At 30.4% G+C, this 21403-nt stretch overlaps 1 protein-coding gene across 4 annotated transcripts in view; it reads left to right on the top strand.

The window, feature by feature from the left end:
• Window positions 1-5270: 5270 nt before the first annotated feature.
• Window positions 5271-21403, top strand: part of LOC141531484 (irregular chiasm C-roughest protein) — a 36439-nt gene continuing 20306 nt past the window's right edge. For 2 of the 4 annotated variants that reach the window (XM_074249342.1, XM_074249359.1), the window contains exon 1: window positions 5272-6742. In XM_074249342.1, coding sequence (XP_074105443.1) covers window positions 6666-6742 — 77 coding nt within the window. In that variant the 5' untranslated portion in view covers window positions 5272-6665. Of the gene's footprint in view, window positions 6743-21403 lie in introns of all 4 variants that reach the window. The other 2 variants (XM_074249350.1, XM_074249335.1) reach the window with 2 other exon arrangements.

Genomic DNA, 21403 nt, shown 5'->3' with positions numbered 1-21403 from the left:
GTTACATTTAAAACTCATTGCAGTAAAGAATAACTTTGAAAAACAATAATAATAATAATAATAATAATAATAATAATAATAATAACATTTGATAAAGAAAAGCCCAAAAGTTTGATAATTATATGAATCAATTAGACGATCGTATAACATGAACTCTCTATGCAGTAGAGTAGTTGTTCTATGGTATACCTGAGCCATCCAATTGAAGCTTACACAAAATTGACGGTAAACTAATTGCACACTCGTGACTAGAAACGTGTGTTCTCTTTTATATACAATATATATACTACACGGTAAAACGATTCTTGGCCCACTGTACTTTTAAATGATTAAACAAATTCCTCCGGTAATTGTCGCTATTAAATGCCTCTAATTTATTTCATTTTTTTTTTCTTCTTTTCTGTAGCTAAATACTATTGATACTTTTATTTTGATGAAACAATTTAAACACACGTGTTAACAATTAACTGTACAACGAAAACAATAAATCGAAATTCAAGAAATCAATATTATATTTTTAGGGTATGAGATAAATTGATCGTCAATTTGATAATTGATTAAACAACTATTACGTATATCTCGTCTCGTTGAAACGCTGATTGTATACGTAATAGTGATCAACCATTTCCGTTAATTAATTAATTCAAGTGAGAAGATATATATGTATGTATATATATATATATATATATATATATATATATATATATATATATATATATATATATATATATATATATATATATATAAAACATATATACATGCTGAGGCGAATGATTGTGTGTTAATTATTTATAATGCTCATTTGATTAATATAATATATAGCACAGTTTAATACTGGGGCGTTACTTTAGATAATCGTTAACGCCTATAATGTTTAGCTAAACTTATGGTCTACTTTTGTTAACACTAAAAATGTAAAAAATTTTACTATGTAAGCTATTTAAAATTTCCCTAAAATAACAAACTCCGAGGAGCATAAAAAGGATGAAATAAAATGAAAGAAGTATGTGTATTAAAATTAAATATCTAGCCGGGTTTGGTCTGCGGCTGGCATCCCCTTGACCCTCGACGGCAAGAGAAGAGTATGTGATGTTTAAAAATAACGTAAAAGGGCGAGAGTATATTGTGTATCTACGCGAGCTTAAACGTCTTGCGAGGATGTAAGTTAAAAATAATATTAAAATAAGAGTTGAAATATGCAAAGAAAAAATAAAGGCTAGTCTTGGCTGTGTGTGCTCGTGTAGGTAGACGAATTAAGGAGAAGCGACGGGGATTCTAAAATTATACACGATACTGAGTACAGTCTCACAGACGTAGTTTAAACTGTCTACCCTCTGAAACCTTTTTCCGAGCTCAGTCTCTTAGTCGTCGACATCTTTTTCAAGAATCTATGTAATATGCCGTAGTAGTAGAGTTTGTAGTTTGTAGAATAGACTTTGTGCCGCTTTTCTAAATAATTAACTTATTTTGTGTTCAACTCACCTCTTGATTCATTTTCTTCCATTAAATATCTCTGGTACTCATCTCACACCTCACACCTCATCTGATGCTAGAGCTTTTTGAATGCAGCTGTAGGTACACAGCTCGGAGACACCATATAATGTCCGTATACTTATATATTATATATGCATACATGGGCGTTCATCTGCATGCTAGATTTACCACCTTGTCTTTCAATCCGCTTGAGCTTCATAACGCGTAACTGCTGGAATATTATATCATATATTAATAATAGTGTGAATGATAAGATTAAAACCACCTACAGAAATTCTTGCTGAGATTTGAATTACTTTTTTTTTACAAGTAAAATTAAATAACCTATTACTATAAATTATAATGTACAAATGAAGTAAATTATTAGTTCAATACAATTTATAACGAGAGTAGGTATGCAATTATCAAAGGAACCAATTAACAAACTTTTAATTTGTCTATTGATATAATTGAAATGAGATAATTGTAATTGTAAAACAATTAAACGCCTCTGTGCATCTAGATATGTATATATATAAAATAAAATTTTAAGAACAAGTATTTTTGTATTAAATTTTTCATTTGATTGATTTTTTAAATTAATAAATTTTTATTTCTTTAATTTATTGAAACAATTCATAAATTAAGAGCTTAACCCAGACCGATGTATGTTCGAATATTTAAATAAATTAAGCAATCTCTCGATTAAATTTTCAACCAATAAAAAATCAATCATTCACATTTCTCATGATTAATTATTTAATTTCGGTTAATGATGTCTAAAGCTTTTGATATGTACCGTACTTATTAATGGTTCATGAGAATCTCTTCACCTGACCTATTTCCGAATGTGTACACATACACAATTATACGGATAATTGGATACACGGGAACCATTAAATAATTCCATTAAATTATTCCAACAAATTTGTTAAAAATTGATACTTTGTCATTGATAAAATAATTTAACAGAAAATAACATTACGATAAAACGGATATTATATAATGTGATGATATGGTTCAGATAGATAGAAAAAAAAAAAAAAAATGTTAAATCCTCATTGAAGCGGGAATATGTTGACACGGCAAACGTTGATCGGATTTTTTCGTCAAAAGATATAGAAAAAGAAAAAAAAACAATAAAGGGGAAAAACTTAACAGGCTTAGCAAATACTAGGAAAAGTATCCAGGATAATTGCCATCATCATGTCTCCTCATTTATCAAATCCACTTTATTTCCCCTTACTAAAACATAATAATATAATTAACTTTACCAAATCCATTTTTATCGCCTATTTTATTTCCGAGTGCTATGTATAGTCTACGCTATACAATAACATATTTTCCGTCTATTTTATTTACTTATCTCCTCATACTTTATATAATAGTGGAATATGCTGTATAATGGGGCTTACTGATATTTGTTTTGATTACTCTTATCCATAAAATGCTTTATGACATATATTTAATGGTATTTATCCATAAATATTTACTTTAAATATGAATGAAAATATTAAAAGCGTCAAAAATATGTAGAAAGTGTGTCAATTGGTATATAATAAAAATTCTTTAAAATAATTATAAAACTTTTACACGATCAATTGAATTAAACGTATAAAATAAGATAGCTTTAAAAAATGTCGACGTATTCGTAATTCTCGTTCCTGGTGTCTGGCATTCTGCCACACTTGCATGACTCCTTTTCATTTTTTTCGTCTTCCTCTACTCTTACAGTATTTTTTATTCTTATTTACCTTTTGCCTCCTTTTTTACAAAGATGCCATGGGCAAATATGCTTTGCATTCACCATTCTCGAGTAGTTACCTTGAGAAAAACAGATACTGAATGTACAACTTTAAAAAAGTCTGGAGAAATGTATCTGTATCTGTATCTGTGTTGATGTTTGCACTAGAAACAGCGAGAAATAAGAATATACAGTGAAGATAATATCGAAATAACTGAAAGTAATGAAATAGTAAATGATAAATATTTATAAAAGATAATTCCATATTATTTTAATAATAACATTTAAATTTACAGTCAAAATATATATAATATAATTAAAGTTTTATCTACAACGTTAAAGAGGTAAAACTTTATTTTCTTATCTTTCGATGCTTAATTAAACTTTTTATATACTTTTTAAAACAATAATAATTATAATAATATTAAAGTTTAATTATCAAACCTGCTTACCTTATTATCATTATATTTCATAGAATAAATATAGACACCATGCATGTGTATTAAGTAAATAATTGAGTTTATAACTTGACATGGGGATAGGCAGTGAGTAGCCTTTGACAATTTAACGAATTGTTAATTCTATATCCATACCCACATCATATGATACACCTGTGTCACACACGTGCAATTTTGCAAAATTATAACAGCCTTTGTTCTAAATCCAATTAACATTAGAGCATAGGCTTTAACAATATTGAAACTTTTTTGTCTCATCGGCATTTCCTTTGGTCAACTGTCAGTTTCTTTCACAAGCTAAAAATACAAATAAATCCTTTGATTATCAGAAAAAACAAATTGACAGTCAATTTAATTATTTCTGTTTACTTTAATTAATCTAAAACTGTATACATTCACGGAAAAAACAAAATTTAACTGGTATCTACATAGATGTTAACTACTTCTATGTAGATTGTAGTGAGGACAATCTTCATTGAACTGTTTTAAAATAAAAAAATGCTTCTAAAAATTTTCACTTGTAATTTTTATTAATTTTCACATTTTTTTTTAATAATTTAATTGCTAGGAAATTCTAAAAAAATTTTTAATATCTGTCAACTTCAGTGTTATGTTAAATCTTGTTTTTTCCGTGTAGGGTCAATATCTTCTCAACTCTATATAATAATATATTCGAAAAAAAAATAAAAAATGACCAGTTTTACCAGCGGAAAGCTGAAAAAAACTCGAGAGAAAGTTGAGTAAAGGAACGATGAAAGAAAATAATTAATTTAGAAAGAAAGAACAAGTGTACAAAAAGTAAAGTGTTTTAGTTGATTCAACATCCGCTGTCAGTAGTCAGAGCGTCAGTAGCAATTCATCGAGGCGAATAGAAGCCGGGTACCCGGATTGCATGTTATCTGATGCAGATGAAGACTACACGGTATGTATAATAGGACTACAGAGACAAGAGATCAACTAAAACAAACAGAAACAAAAGCATCACCAACCTCTAAACAGTTTGTAGCATTAAATCTTCGGCATGTATTATAGATTCTAGCATAACAGCGAAACGACCTTAACTTCGATTCGCATTCGCCTATTTAATTTTTTGGCCTCGTCATCCAATACTTACAACTTGTCTTTAGCTTTTAACTCTTCTCAGGTCTCAGCTCGTAAACGTATTCCTGCAACAAATACACACATTATCAACATTAACATTAACCGGCGTGTCAGTAGTGGTGAGGATGTGTGCGCCTGCGTTGTCACCCTGCTCACCAATTCGCGTATGTACGTAGTAAGCGTAGTAAGCTCTATAGTCTATGTATATGTACTACTAGTGGTTCTGGCTGCCGCTGATTCTGAGCTGGCGCTGGTATTCTTTCCTTGGTCCGCTTACCGGGAGAAGACAGAGGTTATCTCTCTCTGCTTGCTCATCTCTGCTGAGTGGAGCGGAGTTGCACAGTGGTGCTGGTGTGTGTGGGCTCTGTGCCTGTGCATGTACATACATACTATACTGTACTAGACTGCACATGCATACAATCATACACACGCTCGGAGTAGAGTGTAGATGTAGAGTAAGAGCAAAGACGGTTAGCTCTGGTCTCGACGCTAGCTCAGCACGCCACGACCGCGACGACCCACGACAGCCACGCGACCCCTTCCCCCACCACCGGAGAAGCGTGTGTCACGCTCCGGGTAGTCTAATGCGTGCTTTTCCCGGGTGGGAGTAAAGGCGCGTGGTGGTACTCCTAATGGGGCGCAACTGTACCGAGGAGTGGGGGCGAGCACCAGCTCTGACGGTCTACCGTCGTTAGTTCTCAAGGGGCAGCGCTCCGAGTCCCACTAGCTTTCGTCTGTCAGGCGCTTATCACGTTATTATTTAAATTTAAATCTAAATCTAAATCTAAATTCAAATATATATATATATATATATATATATATATATATATATATATTTTTTTTCTAACAAATAATAATAAATATATCGACGATAATTGAGTTATAATAATAATAATAACAATCGTCTTTGTTGTTGATGCTGTTGTTGTTTGAACTAGTGAGTGATTTTGGTTCTTTTTTGTTGTGAATTACTGTTAATTGTCAGACTACGTGCAAAAGGATAATAATATTGCACGGTTTTTGATAATAATAATAATAATTATTATTATTATTATTATTGTAGTGATTGATGATTGTTTATTTATTTAAATCAAGTGACAACTCTTGTCTGTGTTGTTTTAAAAAATTAAGTGTGTGGTAAATAAATAAAATGACAGTAATAAGATTACATTTGAGATGATAAATGATCTTGGATGTTGAATGATGATGCGGAATACAATAGTGATCGTTGAAACAGAGCTACCGACGAATTAAAAATAAAAAATTCAACGTACAGTTGTTATTATTGTTATACATATAAAAAAAAAAAAAAAAAAACACGTTTGTTTTTATTGTATTTAGTATTTAGTAGTTTGTACTAGGATTCAGTATTTAGTGTGTCAGTTTGTTTGAGAGATAGATAAAGTGTGTAACGGGTACGAGGATTGTGTTGCTCGTCTAGCCTCAACTCCTAGTGGTATTATCCGCGTCCGGATCGCTGAGTCAGTCGGATATCGGAGTTGCCCAGACCCCTGAGATGGTGGTGGTAGTTGTAGTAGTTGAGTAATGCTTGCAGCACGAGGGTCGACTCACCCTCGATCGTTTGAAAAGAAAAAAAAGAGAAAAAAGCTAAATATACCAAGGGCTCTCTTTCGCAAGCTCAACTTTAATTTTTATCCCATAGAATTTAGCTGTCTCGAGTCCCAGCCAGGACGAGGATAAGTGTTATTATTTATATTGACGGGGTTCTCATATATTCTGTCACAATTGACTGATATTTATGATAATTATTGGACTGGCTGGTTGTACTTACTAGGAGTAAAATGATAGTAACAGGAGTTATGAGGTATACGAGGTACTCGTGAGACCTGGTTATTTAATATTTAAACAACGAGAATAACAGCGACGATATGTCGGCTGTAAATAATGGATTTGACACATCCGGGATGGATATTCAGAGGAAAATACCAACACGAGGAGTCTGCAGGTGAGTTACTTTCTGTCTTTTACATTTATTGATTATAGATATTTATTATTAAGTCTATATTTAGATACTATTAATTTTTGATTTATAATTTCAGACAAATTTATATTATGACACTGAAGTTATCATAGACGTTTGTTAATTTATACAGGATTTTTTCAAACAAATCAATTTTTTTAAAAAATGATCAAATGGTTACTAAAAAAAAATTTTTTTTTAATAATAATTTACTTGTTAAAAAAGTTCCTGTTAATTGTCAAACATAATTTAATTTTAGTGTCATTTATTTTGATATATAATAATAATTAAATAGACTAATATAGCGATGGCAATATATTTTAGAGTTATTTTAGAGTTTAGATGCTCACTTTAGACAGGTCAACCTGCTGTTATACTATGACGCAATCATTATTAAAACAGTCAAGTAACAGAATAATTAAAAGTTACAGACGTATATTATGTCCAAGTAAAAATGCAAACATGAGATATTACTCGTCAGAGTTTCCTTTTATGCTTCATACTTTGGGTAGTAATATGTAGACTTCACATCCATAATATGTATATCAATGTATTGGTGTATTGCTGTTAGATAAAGCCGTGCAGCAAGCATCAGCGCGAACGCCCACTTTGACACAAAAGAGGAGAGAATAAATATCTGTCTCTCCAATCAAAGAACCCCTGTTACGTTCTCAGAAAACTTAATTAACATCATCTCCCCTTGTGCTTGACATTTCAATTTTATAGGGCTTTCTATTTTAATTTAACCTTAAATGACACACATCAAACGACAACACATTTAAATCTGTACACCAAAATAAAATCATACATACACTGGCAGCAGATACGAGCAGGTTCAAATTAAAAAATTCAATAAATAAACACAAAGTTTATTTATTTATTTATTTTTTTTTGTTTTTTTCGTCATAGATTGTGTATTTGTTTTTTCTGCTCTGCCATTTATTTTATCGTAATAAATAATAATACAATCAAGTGATGAATAAATCGGGGAATAAATAAATGAAAAAAATAAAATAACACACTGGAATTTTTGTCTCAATCAATATGAAAAATTTTTTCACCAACTAATACATATATTTTGGGGTGAAAAATGTAGAATGAAAAATACAACAAATAAAATATCATGATAACACCATTAATCATGAGAGTTACGATTCAACTTATACATATATCTACATCAACATTCTGATCGCGTGTTTGACATTAAAAGCTATTACAATTCGATTTTGTAACGATGGCAATTAAAATTATTTCAATTTCACTCAACAAATAATTTTTCAATTTTATTCTACAAGCTCTTGTTATTTTGATTTTTTATTAATGTTAAAAAAATTATTTTTACTCTATTTCTCTGTTAAATTAATCTAATTGCATTGGCGTAGCGTACAAATCAATTTAATTATTGCTTAAATTAATTAATAATTGATCTGTCAAAGCAATGTAATTTAAAATTGAATTTACAGTGTAAATTGAAATTGAAATGAACGGATTTTGATATAATAAAATAAACAATCCTAGTTACATAAACAGGTGTAATAAGTATATTATAATAAGGAATAATCTTAAAAAGTGATAAACAGTAGATTAAAATGAAAAAAAAAAGGATTAGCAAAAAGTAATTTATCAAATCCATATAGGCGGTTTAATCGTTTAATCAGTCAGCGAGTTGAAATAATCGTACTCGATAATGTCAGTAAACGGGAAGGTAAAATGGCCTTTACAGCGTTAGCTTTCTCGTAAATATAAACGATAATTTATCAAGATTGGCCAACGAGTAAAAGCATACCCCAACCTAGTACATACCATAGATATATACTAAAACTACTTTATTCAGTACAAGAGAGTATAGGAGCATCATCATCATCATAATGATCATCTCAGTGGTTTATTCACCAAATTTTCACCAGTAGCCGAGTACTCTTGCTAAAATTTTCTCTTTAAATTCCAAACATTTCAACATCCCATTTCCATCCCCATCTCTGTCTCTATTTCACACACTAAGCTATATTGATAAATAAAATTCTTGACTCCCTGCTGGCTCGATCTCATCCTTTTTTCACTTTATATCATTAAATTATTTTTATCCACTTTTATTATTATTTTTATCTAATAAAATTAATCTTTTAGCAATATCGACTTCCTTCCGGAACTTTATCCGGAACAAAACGAACAAAAAGTTTAGTAAAATAATATAATAAAAATAAAAAAAGGTATAAGGGTGATTCAGTGTCATTTATACCCTGCTCTCGCTTATTTTCTTTGTCTCTATTATATGGTATCTTATAACCAGGCAAAAGAGATACACTTAACCCCTCGAGACTTCAATGTCCCTTAACTCTCCCTTTAACGAAACTATCAAATTTCTCACTCGTTATAAATAAACGCTAATGCAGCAGTACCAGTAGCATTACCCCGTAAATTTCCAGACGAAGCATCTCAACGCAGCTATACGGATTCGAAAATCGTAGATTGTCTTGTCTCTTGTCTGCACGAGTACATGTCGTTACCAAGTGTGTGTCGGTGTGCGTGCGTCAGTATATAGCATTAATGTAACCAAAGATCTAGCCCCTCACTTTAATACGACACGTGAGTCAAAATTCAGCGTCAGACCCTCTTTTATGTATACAAGATATAAATATAATGTAATCATTGAAACATCTTAGTCATGCTTTTTTCACCCTATCTAATAATATATATATATATATATATACACACAACACACACACACACCCTATACTTAACATTCTTATCATTGCTTTCCCTTATTCAATTCCGGAGTATAACTCAATAATAAAATCTTTCATATCAAATAAATAATTACTGAAACCGTGATACTACTCATAGCTTTTTACAGTCAAACAAATGGACAGATTAGAATTTCCCAGACGGAATTTCCGGATCAGTTGATCCGTGACGGAAGTAAACACTTTACTAAATTCCTTTAATTAACTCGATAATTAACTCTCGTGTAAGGCTTTCCACATTTTTATTTATTTTTACCGCGTACTTTGGTGAACCTTCAAAGAGAGATTTTATTTAAAACTAAATCATTAAATGTAATACGCTAGAATTTTTCAGTCTATTTTTGTCACTATACACGAGTCATGTCCGCTTATATCATCTCATAATTTCATTGAGAATTATATTTATCATCGCGTTACCAAAATACTTTCATTTAAAATAATTAATGAGCGTAAATAGTTTACTATGAAAAGTTTATTCAGAATAAAACAATAAGTATTTTTATATTTTTTAATTTAAAACAATAATTGTTAGTAAAGTAAGGTGGATTTGGCTTTTAGATCATTGTTTTAAAATTAAGAGAGATACTGCAGCTGACAGTGTGGAACAATGTACACCACGTATAATAATACTATAATAGTATCCGCGAGCTCAATTCAATTTTAGCGATACTTTAATAAACTCAATTAACTATCGACAACATTGCTGTATGATGTACTATACACTATGTACTATATACTATGTACTGTAGACAAGAGTTCCTCAAGAAAAGAGAAAAGGCGAAGAGTTATTTAAGTAAAGTTAATAAAATTTTAAAGTTTTCAATAATTGTATTAACCTCATGAAAAATTTTTGTTACAATTTTAATTATTTCTTTTACAGTGTAGATTATGAGTACACAGAAAGAAAATATTTGGAAAAACAAAAGTTCTGTTGGTTTAAAAAAAAAATTTTTTTTTTTTTTTTGTATCAGTATTAGTAATCGGAGAAAGTTGAAAATGTATTTTTATTTTGATAACAATACGCCAAAACCGATGGTATTTATAGCTTGAAAGCGGTAAAGATAAAAGTACTATTCACATATGTTCAATCAGTTGAACCTGTTAACTCAACTGGATGTTATTTAATTATCGGATGATCGTATTCAATGCATTAGAAACTAAAAAACAGAGATGTAGCTCTTTGTCTTATCAACTGATTAAACTAATCTATTTTAACGTTAATTTGTAATTATATAATTTAATAAATAATATTTTTTTCATTACATCAGAGTATAGTCGAGACACTTTTTATGATTAAATAATAAAATGATTGATTTTAAAAATATTATTATTATTTATATTAGAAGAAGAACGGAACTGAAAAATAAATCAAATTATATTGCATTGGAAAAATTACTTTATTAAATTTTTAGAATATGTGCCTTGACTTTAATTTAGTTAAAAAAAAATGTTTTTTTTTTTTTTCATTCATAACTTTTATTACAACATTGAATAACTCTACAATTAAATAAAATTCGTAAAATTTTTCTAAAAGTAAAAAATTTTATTTATCAATCGAAAAATAATTTAAAACTATTCTTGTATTGATGTATATATTAGTTTATTTTAAATTTACGAGCAGTCAATACTTGATAGGATGACATTAGTGCTAATTATAATCATTCATTGAGTAATAGAGTCCCGAAATATTCCCAGATATGTGAATAATTAATAAAATTAGAGATTGCCATTACCAAATTTATTCACCGGATCGATGTTTCAGGTTAATGATTCTTGAAAATCGATCTTTGGAGTCAGCGTGAAATGAAAAATTTAGGATGTGTATTCTGAGATATTCTGAGCTGTAGGTTAGTTTTTATTGATACATAACGTACTACTGATTTAAATACCTATGTACCAATAATCGAAACATTCCCATACTGGAGAGTACATATGATAGAGCATATACGAATATTTAACATTCTCCACTTGTCGCATGCTCTGTACCATTCTTTTTCTCGTTCTCTTTTTCGTTCTCTCCTTTTTTTCCTCCAGAACCTTTTTATTCATTGACTTTCTCGTCCTCTCTCTCTTTGTGCTCTGGTATCAACTCACATTCACAATTTTCAATGTGTTAGATTCACTATGTAGAACACCCGCTCACTTCCCAGCTCCGTAATTAACGTTCTTTAAAAAAGGTGCTTGATCAATCAAGCTATTCTACAGCAGCCAGTCAATAATAAAAATAAAATAAAATATAAAATCAAATCAAATCAATTAAAAAGGTTAAAACAATCTATCGGTAGGAAAATAATTTTAAAATTCTCTTTGCAATAACAAAAGTCAATATATACTTTAATGAATAGAAAAAAAAAATAAATAAAAAAAATCAACAAATCTGGGTATATGATAACGTTGTTATTGTCCTGTTTTTGTGATGAAAATTTTTTATTAACAAATAGAGAAGAGAAAAGAAAAAATATTTTGATTTGAACAACAGCGTAAATAATAAAATAATAGTGAAGCAGCGCGAGTAAAAAAAAAAACTATAGGAAAATAAAATAAAGAAACGGTGAAACCTGATGGGATTGTTCATTTGCTGATCCGGGCTTATGTATCACGTTTTTATACCCATTGGGGTTTACTAGGGAACGAACAGAGAAGCTCGATGAATTCCCGAGGGAAGTTGCGACCTGAATGCGGTTGTTGGTCTCAGGATCATCGCGTGTTTGCCCCTCGTTACGAGTACAAACGTTAACGTTAAGGGATGAAAAAGGTACGAGTAAGAGCAAGAGCTTATTCAATCCTCTGCATCGCTTTCGCAAACTTCTTCTCGGCGCCTCCGTTCCAATGAATATTACTCCCATTAAACGTTTACTGCTAATGAATACAACTAAAACAATATACTGTACAATAAATACAATAAATACAATAAATACAATCATCATTTGTCTGGTGTAAATATCTAAACTTTTAAAATCAAGTAGTATAACTCGAGGAATAATGATACGAGTACAAAAGCGAATAAATATATATTGTCTGCACAGAGCACTATCGGAATTGCTGAGAAAAGAGAAAATAGATGAGAAGCTAGTAGGTCACATTCATCGATCTCATTTATCACATTTCTCTCCACGTAAAGAACCATCAATGTTCAACTTTTACGATAAGAATATAAGAATATTTAATATCGAAAACATATAATACATTCCCTTACGCGGCATTCAGAAGGGAGGGTGAGGGTAGTCAGCAGACAAGTCTGATAGAAATTCACTGCTAAATATTTATTTATACTTATCGGACTACGCGAGTACAATAACCCAACATACAGGATATATCCTGGATTTATAAATCCATGCATACACGTAACATATATAACATTACTTTACTTGAATAATATATATATCTAGACGGGGTTGTAAGTAACTATAAGGGTGTGTGTGATGTGCGGTGTATGGTGAATGGTGTATAGCTCATGTTTTAGAGAAAACAACAGTTTTTTATTTTTAGTCGTCTTTTCTTTGGGGATTTCTCACACTCTTTTCTGTGACAAGAGGTTATATTGCGTTGAGATAGAGAGAGGAGAAAGAGGATGAGAAGGAGAGAAGAGAAGAGAAGAATACACATACAAGGAGAGCTGTAGATTTATTTTATGCCAAGCTGTCGGAAAACTAGTGAATCCTCGAGGAGAAATGTTAGCTCTGTCTATGCTCTACGCGCGAGATTCGTGTGAACGCGTGAGAGGCTTTCAAGCCGCGGCTTTAGAGCTTTTTTTTCACCTTTTTTTCGTTTTTCAGTTTTTTCTTCTCTCCGTAAAAATCTTTTGACGTATTTAGAGACAAAGAGTGAATGACTGTGAGAGCGTGACAAAGAAAAATTATTGGCAGGAATATGTATATATATATATATATACGTGGCACTTTGTTTCGTTTGCCCAGGAACGTCGCACCGCCATTTTCCGCGCGTGACTGGAATTCACGAAACACCAATTTGTTGGGAGAAAAGAGCACCACCACTACCATCCGGGTTAGTTGAGTTATTTCACTGGCCTACACGACGTGCCAACATCCCAGGACAGGCCAGCCAACAGTCGTGCCAAAAATCCGATCAACCAGCGCGAAAACAATATATTTTATTATATATTATAGACTTTGCTATATTGATCTATAAAGTTTATAAAAAAATAAATAAATACAAAATGAATAATTGGATAATATATATATATATATATATACTTTTGAATAAGACAGAGAAATTGGAATTGGTGATATATATCTTGCTCCCTCGGTAAATTGAGCTGTTGTATAACAATGTCCCTAAATATATATATCTGCCCGCTTGAGGCACTCCAGTTCTGCACAATATAAATTGTGCTTTCAAACACACAGCAGTGTGTACTTTATCATCAAAAATAAGGAAAAAGCTCAGGCAAAAAATTTTAACTAAAACTTAAACTCTAATTTATTTAGACTTTTGCGAAATTTTTTCTCAGCTTAACCTGAGAATAAAATTAAAGACACAACAGCTTAACTTTTGAGCTCTCTAAGCTCTATTGTAACCAATTTATACTTTTTAACGCACTTTTATTAGCTTGACCTGGATCTATCTATCTTTCTATGTCATTTTTACCGACTAAGACGTTTGATTAATTTGATAACTTGTTTAATAACTTTGTTTGAAAACAAAACTATAAAATATAAATTAAAAAATTTATTTTATCGCAAAAAAAAGTTTGAAATATTTTTTAATAAAAAATCTTTTTAACTTTTTAGTTTAGTTTATTATTAAAGCGTGTTTGAAATTTTTTAAGTATAATTAAAAAAAAATATAAAACCACCGCGTTATTCTTCAATCACCGCTTCCTGGTTATCATATATTAATAATAATTTCAGAAAATTCAATCGATAAAGCTTTCAAGATAATATTGTATAATTATTTTATGAAAAAGAGATGAAAGAGTTTTATTAATGAAATTCCGTTGATTTAAATTAGCATTTGATGATAATTTTTTTTTTTTAATTTACTTCCGATCGAATATTCTATTTGAGGTTGTTATATTTTTATTAACACTCACCGTTAACCTTTTTTATATGTACCGATAGATTTCTGTTTTGACTTACTTTGCTGTCACTCTAGAAAGATAAATTTCCAAAAAGTACAATCGTAAACAGTGAAAAAGATCAATGTGCCAGTGGATATAGATTTATAGAGTGGAAAAGGTGCAAATTGGATGCTCGAATGTTATGTATGCGCCACTCGAGTCACGCCAATAGCAAAGACCTCGAAACATGACACACTAATGTATAGAAAAAGGGTTATCTTAACAAGTTTCTGATTGCACAATTGCCCAATGAATATTATATGCATCGACAATCAATTTGATTGATTCTTTTAACCTTCAAATAACAAAAAGGTATTTAATTAATTATATACAATGAAAAACTTGAATGCATTCGTTTATTAATGGGAATAAAATAATTCTAAATAAAATAGCCATCATCTCTTTACTCTCGACATATCACATAGGATAGATATTACTATTATAAAACTATACCTATATGGATAAAGAGAGGACAGAATGAACCGAGCTTTTTCATTGTTCAAACTTGCATATATGTATGATATATATGAATATATATGTATTTATGATTCATTTGTGTAGTCTTACTGTTCAGTGAATAAAACGTTTAACTGACTGCTGTTTGAGTTTGACAGTTTTACTACTGTTTTACTCTATAATGTAATAATAAAATAGTTTTTTAATTAATGAAATTTTAAATATTCCAAAGTAATTAATAATTAGTGAGACAGTTATAAACAAAGTTACGGGAAACTAATTAAACAGTCGAGGTGTTTGTAAAATATATAATACTATTGTATTATATTAGTGTCAGTTTTACACTGTGTGGTCTGTCTACGTGTGTGTAATATAATATTAACTCTGTGTACGCACACGCAAATACACACAAGATGCTTCAGACATTAGACCTAATATTAGTTACTAACGATCCGCAAACTCTCATCAAATTTCAACACTTGTAATCAATAATACAATTACGATACTGTCCTCTATTAAATTACACGTTCATCAATCATACAATAATTATTCTACATATCTGATGAAAAAAAAAAATAATTCAATAGTAGAAGCTCTTTTACATTAATCAAATGACATGTTAATAAAATTAATTAATTTTTTTTTTCACATAGATTAAATATATACCAAAAAATTTTTAAATAAATCATAGTTTAGAAAATTGAATCATGATTAAAAATATAAAATAATTTTTAAATGAATTAAAAAATTCTAGTACTTATTAATATTTATTTAATCGATTGTTACGAGTAAATTGATGCATACAGATATTAAATACATGAATTTTTCATATATTTAGTAACAAGGTCCATATTTCATTAATCTACTACCAGAGTTAACAATAACAAACAAAAATAAAAACAAAAACAAAAAGAATAACAAATAAATCAAAGAGAGTAAAAAGTGTAATGATTTTTATTCTCACGGGTCTCTGGGATGAAATATAGTTAAACATTGTCAACGAGGTTAAGATCGTCGCAGCGACGTAACGCTACACCAGAGAGACGATGCAGCCTCCGTACTGACGATGTGACCAAAACTCCACTAGCGAAAGAGCAAATGAGAGAAAGATAGTGCCAGAGAGAATGATAGAAGAGGAAGAGAGAGCGAGGAAAGTTACAGCCTCGACATGAAATAACGCGGCGGTAGCAGCAGCAGCAGCAGCAGTAGCAGTAGCAGCAACAGCAACAGAGTAGGATTGTACAAGTGAAGAAGGGGCTGGGGTGAAAGGTGAGGTAGCCGTCGCTCGATACCACTGCGGCACAGCTAAAATAGAAGCTATGTATATACTGTTCGGTATACTTCTATATATATACCCACCACTACAACGACTCAGCTCGAGCTCTGTCGACTCACCCCTAATGCCACCCTGTACTCAAATTCAAACTCCTACACGATATACCACCGTACCGAGTACACATTCGTCTAACCACCTTGATGCATTCACATCTCTATATCTATATATACATATATACATATATACATTGACAATATACAGTAATATCTGTGTAACCTGTGCTTGCTTCTGTCCCGAATATTTTCATTTTTTCTCTTCATTAAATGTTCCAAGTTATGAATTAAACTTTCATTTATATAAACAAAAAAAAAAAATAAAAAAAAAAACTCTTGATATAATTTAATACATATTTTCCTTTACAAAATATATGTGTATTTTAACACACATTGGCTTATTGATTCAATTTGTGTTTGAAACGATAAGGTGGAATTTATTTGCTGTTGGAAGTAAAACGGTAAATGTTTAAATCAGGAGATGAAGTTATTTTGGCTGTTTTAAACGGGGAGGAAGCAAAAATTTAAAAGTTTTATTTATAAAGTCTATATTAGTGTAAATCATCTGGATAAAAAAGTTTTAAGAGAAAATGAGTGATAAAGAAAAATGAGAATAAGATTGGAAAAGTGTAGCAAGTTATTGTGCTATTGTTATTATTATTTTAGTCTTGTTCTACGGTCGATTTGATTACGTCTCTCCCCTTAACTTGTTCGCCATGACTCTTTTAACCACCTGGAGAGCCACAGGCAGACGGAAGGGGAAATAATAAATATTTTCTCGCAACCGCCTCAGGCCGAAGGTGGATAAACGCGTCGATAAGAATTTCATTCGATAGATCGCGAGCTCCTGCATGAACGTCGATAATGCCCTGTAGCTGGTGAACCGCGCCCGCGCCCGCGCTCGCACTCCCTGCTATAGAGTATGCTTCCTACTCTATTTCTCTCTTTTTATATATATATTTTTTTTTATATATATACATATACATTATACGCACACAAATGAGACGATAGAGAGTGACGAACGGGCGTTAGCAGGATCCTTGATGTTAAATCCAAAATACGCCAAAATCTCGTTTAATATTCCTCTCGCTTTCCCACTTCTCTCTTTCTCTCTCGATTTCACTCCGCGTTCCTCTTGTCTCAGTATTATATCATCCTCTTCCCAGTCTTTACATTCTACGCAAGCGCTATTTCCCGACAAAACTTATCACGCGATTATATTTTCACTGTACAATATCATCATTTCTTAATAATATCACGTACATACAATCATACGCGACAAAAAGAATCGAAAGAAAAAAAAAATACGTTATGGTATTTTAACGATTTTAATTTAAAACTAGCAAATTGATGGTTCGCGTGCTCTTCCGAAGGATATTACTGTATCCACATATCGCAACTCTTTTTCGATTTTTAAACTTTACCGCGCTTAATAAAGTTGCGTAATGTATATAGTTAAAAAAAAAAAAAAAAAAAAAAAAAATGTGACAAAATCATCGATTAGATAAATTAATAATGTCAGAGCGACAAATAGAGGCATTTTTTAAAACGTCGGTCGACATAAAAAATGCGACGCCAGAGTAATTTGTTGAGCTTAAACAATCTGAAAAGTTTAAGGCCACACATTAACCAACTATTTCAAAGTTTCCCGTTTCTCGTGTACTTGGTGATTAAAGTCGATCATTCATTAAAATAATTATTTCATAATTTAAAACATATACATACCTATTCAATCTCTATTACTGCAGAATACTTACCTAAACATTATATCAAGAATTACCAAGTTGCCAAGTACTAACACTAAAATTCAAAGTTACCTCGATAGTCGCATCCTTATATATATATATATATATATATATATATATATATATATATATATATATATATATATATATATATATATATATATATATATATATATATATATATATATATATATATATATATATATATATATATATATATATATATATATATATATATATATATATATATATATATATATATATATATATATATATATATATATTATATTCTCTGTCTATATTACTAAGATTGAGTAAATATACCTTACCGCAAAGCATAACTTATCTTTTATACTTTTTTTTTCTTTTTTAATTCATTTATTTAACATAATTCTATATTAAATAATGTATTAATGAAAATTTAATGAAAATGAATAACTGATGTATGAATATTCGGCGTAATGATACAAATATTTGAAATCATTTAAATATTTTATTACAAATTTGACAGCCTCTCGCTCCTGATGATTTTTAATTCTGGTTTTTGGTTTAATCAAAAACGACAATTAAATGAATCGTACATTGATTAAATTCATTGTTTGTCTACTCGAAGCATTTTACAAAGAGCTTCATGAGTTTTAATTACATAGAAGTAATTAGTAATAAAAGTACCATCGTTATGAGTAAATAAAAAAATAAAAAGTCGATTCACATATTAACATTAAAAAAAAATTAGTCAATATATATATACATATAAATTCATTGAAAGGAATTTAAATTTCACAAAGTGTACAAACAGTTATTCACACGTTTGTAATTGATACATAAATTTTCGAATTAACCCCAGGATCTGGTGACACTTTGATTAACGATCTTCGTATATAGTATAACCTACTCAATCCTCCAATTATACCAACATGTCACAGTTAATCATTGTCGCTGTACATTTATTTTATTCATATACGTACTGGATGTGATGTGCTGTGATGAAACTCAGACAAATATTTTATTTTATCGTCACCATGGTTATTATTATTATTATTATTATTATTATTATTATTATTATTATTATTATTATTATTATTATCATCGGGTCTGCAACTTTTTGTTTTATAAATGATACAATGAAATTTAAAATATCTCAACGTCTTACTGATAAAAATAGCGCAGTATTCTATAATTCAATATTTTTGTCTGTCTGTTTATTCTAGAAATATTTATGTTTAAAAAAAAAAAAATAACATAAAAAATAAAACAATGTTATTTTATAGATTTAGGTACTTTGTAGTGGAGAATTGTATTTTAATAGAGAATTTAATTTGTCGTTCTTGAAATTCCTAGGTTGCGACCTCATAGAATAATGCAAAGGGAATATCGTCCTTCGTTGAAATCGTACGTAGGGTGACAACAATTTGTATAGTTGGACATCCGAGTTTTGTTCGCACGTTAACCACAAGGCATGTGCAGTTGTAGTCCACCAGGAACACACACGTCGCAACTGGGAGTAACACATAGCACACAGTGTAGCGTTCCTGTATTCCTATATTCTCTATATCTGCACCCCTTGTTCTGTGTCCTATGCCCGACGTCCTATTATCCTTCTCTTTATATGCTGGCGCTACTTCTCTTTCTCTTATTCAACTTGATAATACCTCATACCTGGTGCCTCATGCCATGCGGTATTTGCATTTGGATAACTACGAAAATTTACCGTGTCAAATTCATTATCATTAAAATACATTGATAAATGTACATGTATCATTAATTTATTTTCTGAGTGACTAAAATAGTCCGCGATCTCAATAGAGAAGACATTATTCATAGGATTGTTTTTTTTTTTTTTTTTTAAATTTTTATTGGTTTTTTTTTATCCCAGCGAAGCGGAGTTGTTAAAATATTAACAGTAAATAATAAAAATAACAAACAAAAAAAAAGTAAATTAACATGTATGAAGCGGTACAGGTATATAGAGACATAAATTCGAGTTGTAATAATTTGAGTAATTTATTAGCAAGCAGGAGGGTAAAAATTAATGTGTGGAATTCTCTTGTTCGCGTTTAGCTGGTGAGAGAAGGTCGGCGCGTCTGCGCGAGCCGACATTCGATCCGAATATCGACTCTTTACGCAACACGTACACTCAGCTCTACTTCTCTACTCTCTACCGACTAGTAGTGTGAGTTGTTGTACTACTATACACTTAGTAATGTTCAATTTTAATCGGCTTATCCGACTGATGTCTGTTTAAATTTTAGTACCTCATTTATGAAGATTTCCATACAACAGAGAGAGGCTTATATCTACATGCTCTAATAACAAAAAATTATTACGCCTGAATTGGGTATTCCTCTCTTAAACTACTGATAAATTTTATTCACGCTCGTTTCATAGTTGTAAAAACATAATTACGCGTGCATGTGTACTTAATATTTAAAAAAATTAAAAAAAGAAAGATAGAAAAAACGATATTATTAAATTCTACATTCCCAGCAGTTTATTACACCGAGTTTTTCACTAGCAGTAATCTCGTATTCTAGGTATTATTTAATTTCGTGTATGAGAATTAAAAATTCTTTGCTGGAAAAAAAAAAAAAAAAAAAAAAAAAAAAATTGAATAATAATAAGAATGGTGAATAAAATATTTAACTCGACGTAGTAGTAGGAGGTAACGGGGTATTGTTTGGATCTGACAGTGACCCTTTAACAATTCTGACAACTAGTTATTTTACTAGCTTATTAAAAAATAATTTAAACAGTTCCAACCGCTAATTAATAAATATTAATAAAGTAATTAAGAAATAATTAATAAATAAATTTGGGTATTTGATAAATCTTACAGCGAGTTGTATATCTTTGGTAGAAATAATTAATTGGTGTTTCGAGACACCTGTGGCCTTTGTCGTGACCCATCGCTACATTGATCCACTTTGCGTACCGTAGTCTCTGCTTCACTTGTCCGCTTGTTAGAATGTTATACTACTATATCGAAGGTATACTTTATATACAGGCCGTACACCGACTGACCAGGTGATGTCGTGTGTCGTGTGTGCTATGATGAATAATCCGGCGTCCAGGTAACCCCATTTGTCCAATATTTACTCTATATGTCTCTATAATTAAATATATATGTCCTGGCAAACCATTTGTTATTCTCTTTCATTTTTATTTTTTTTATTTTATTCTTTGTTGGTATCTTATTTTCCAGCTGTGTTCGCGTTAAATTATAAACTTTTTCTCTTATTAAACAATTAATAATTTGTCACTTTTATTAATAGTAGTATCTTCAATAGCAGCA

Source organism: Cotesia typhae, unplaced genomic scaffold (assembly GCF_013202065.1).
Source record: "Cotesia typhae breed Kobodo isofemale line unplaced genomic scaffold, CoteBio_Ctyphae contig_119, whole genome shotgun sequence".
Lineage (NCBI taxonomy): Eukaryota > Metazoa > Arthropoda > Insecta > Hymenoptera > Braconidae > Cotesia > Cotesia typhae.
Note: the sequence above shows the minus strand (reverse complement) of the source record. Positions and strands in the feature narration are given on the sequence as shown.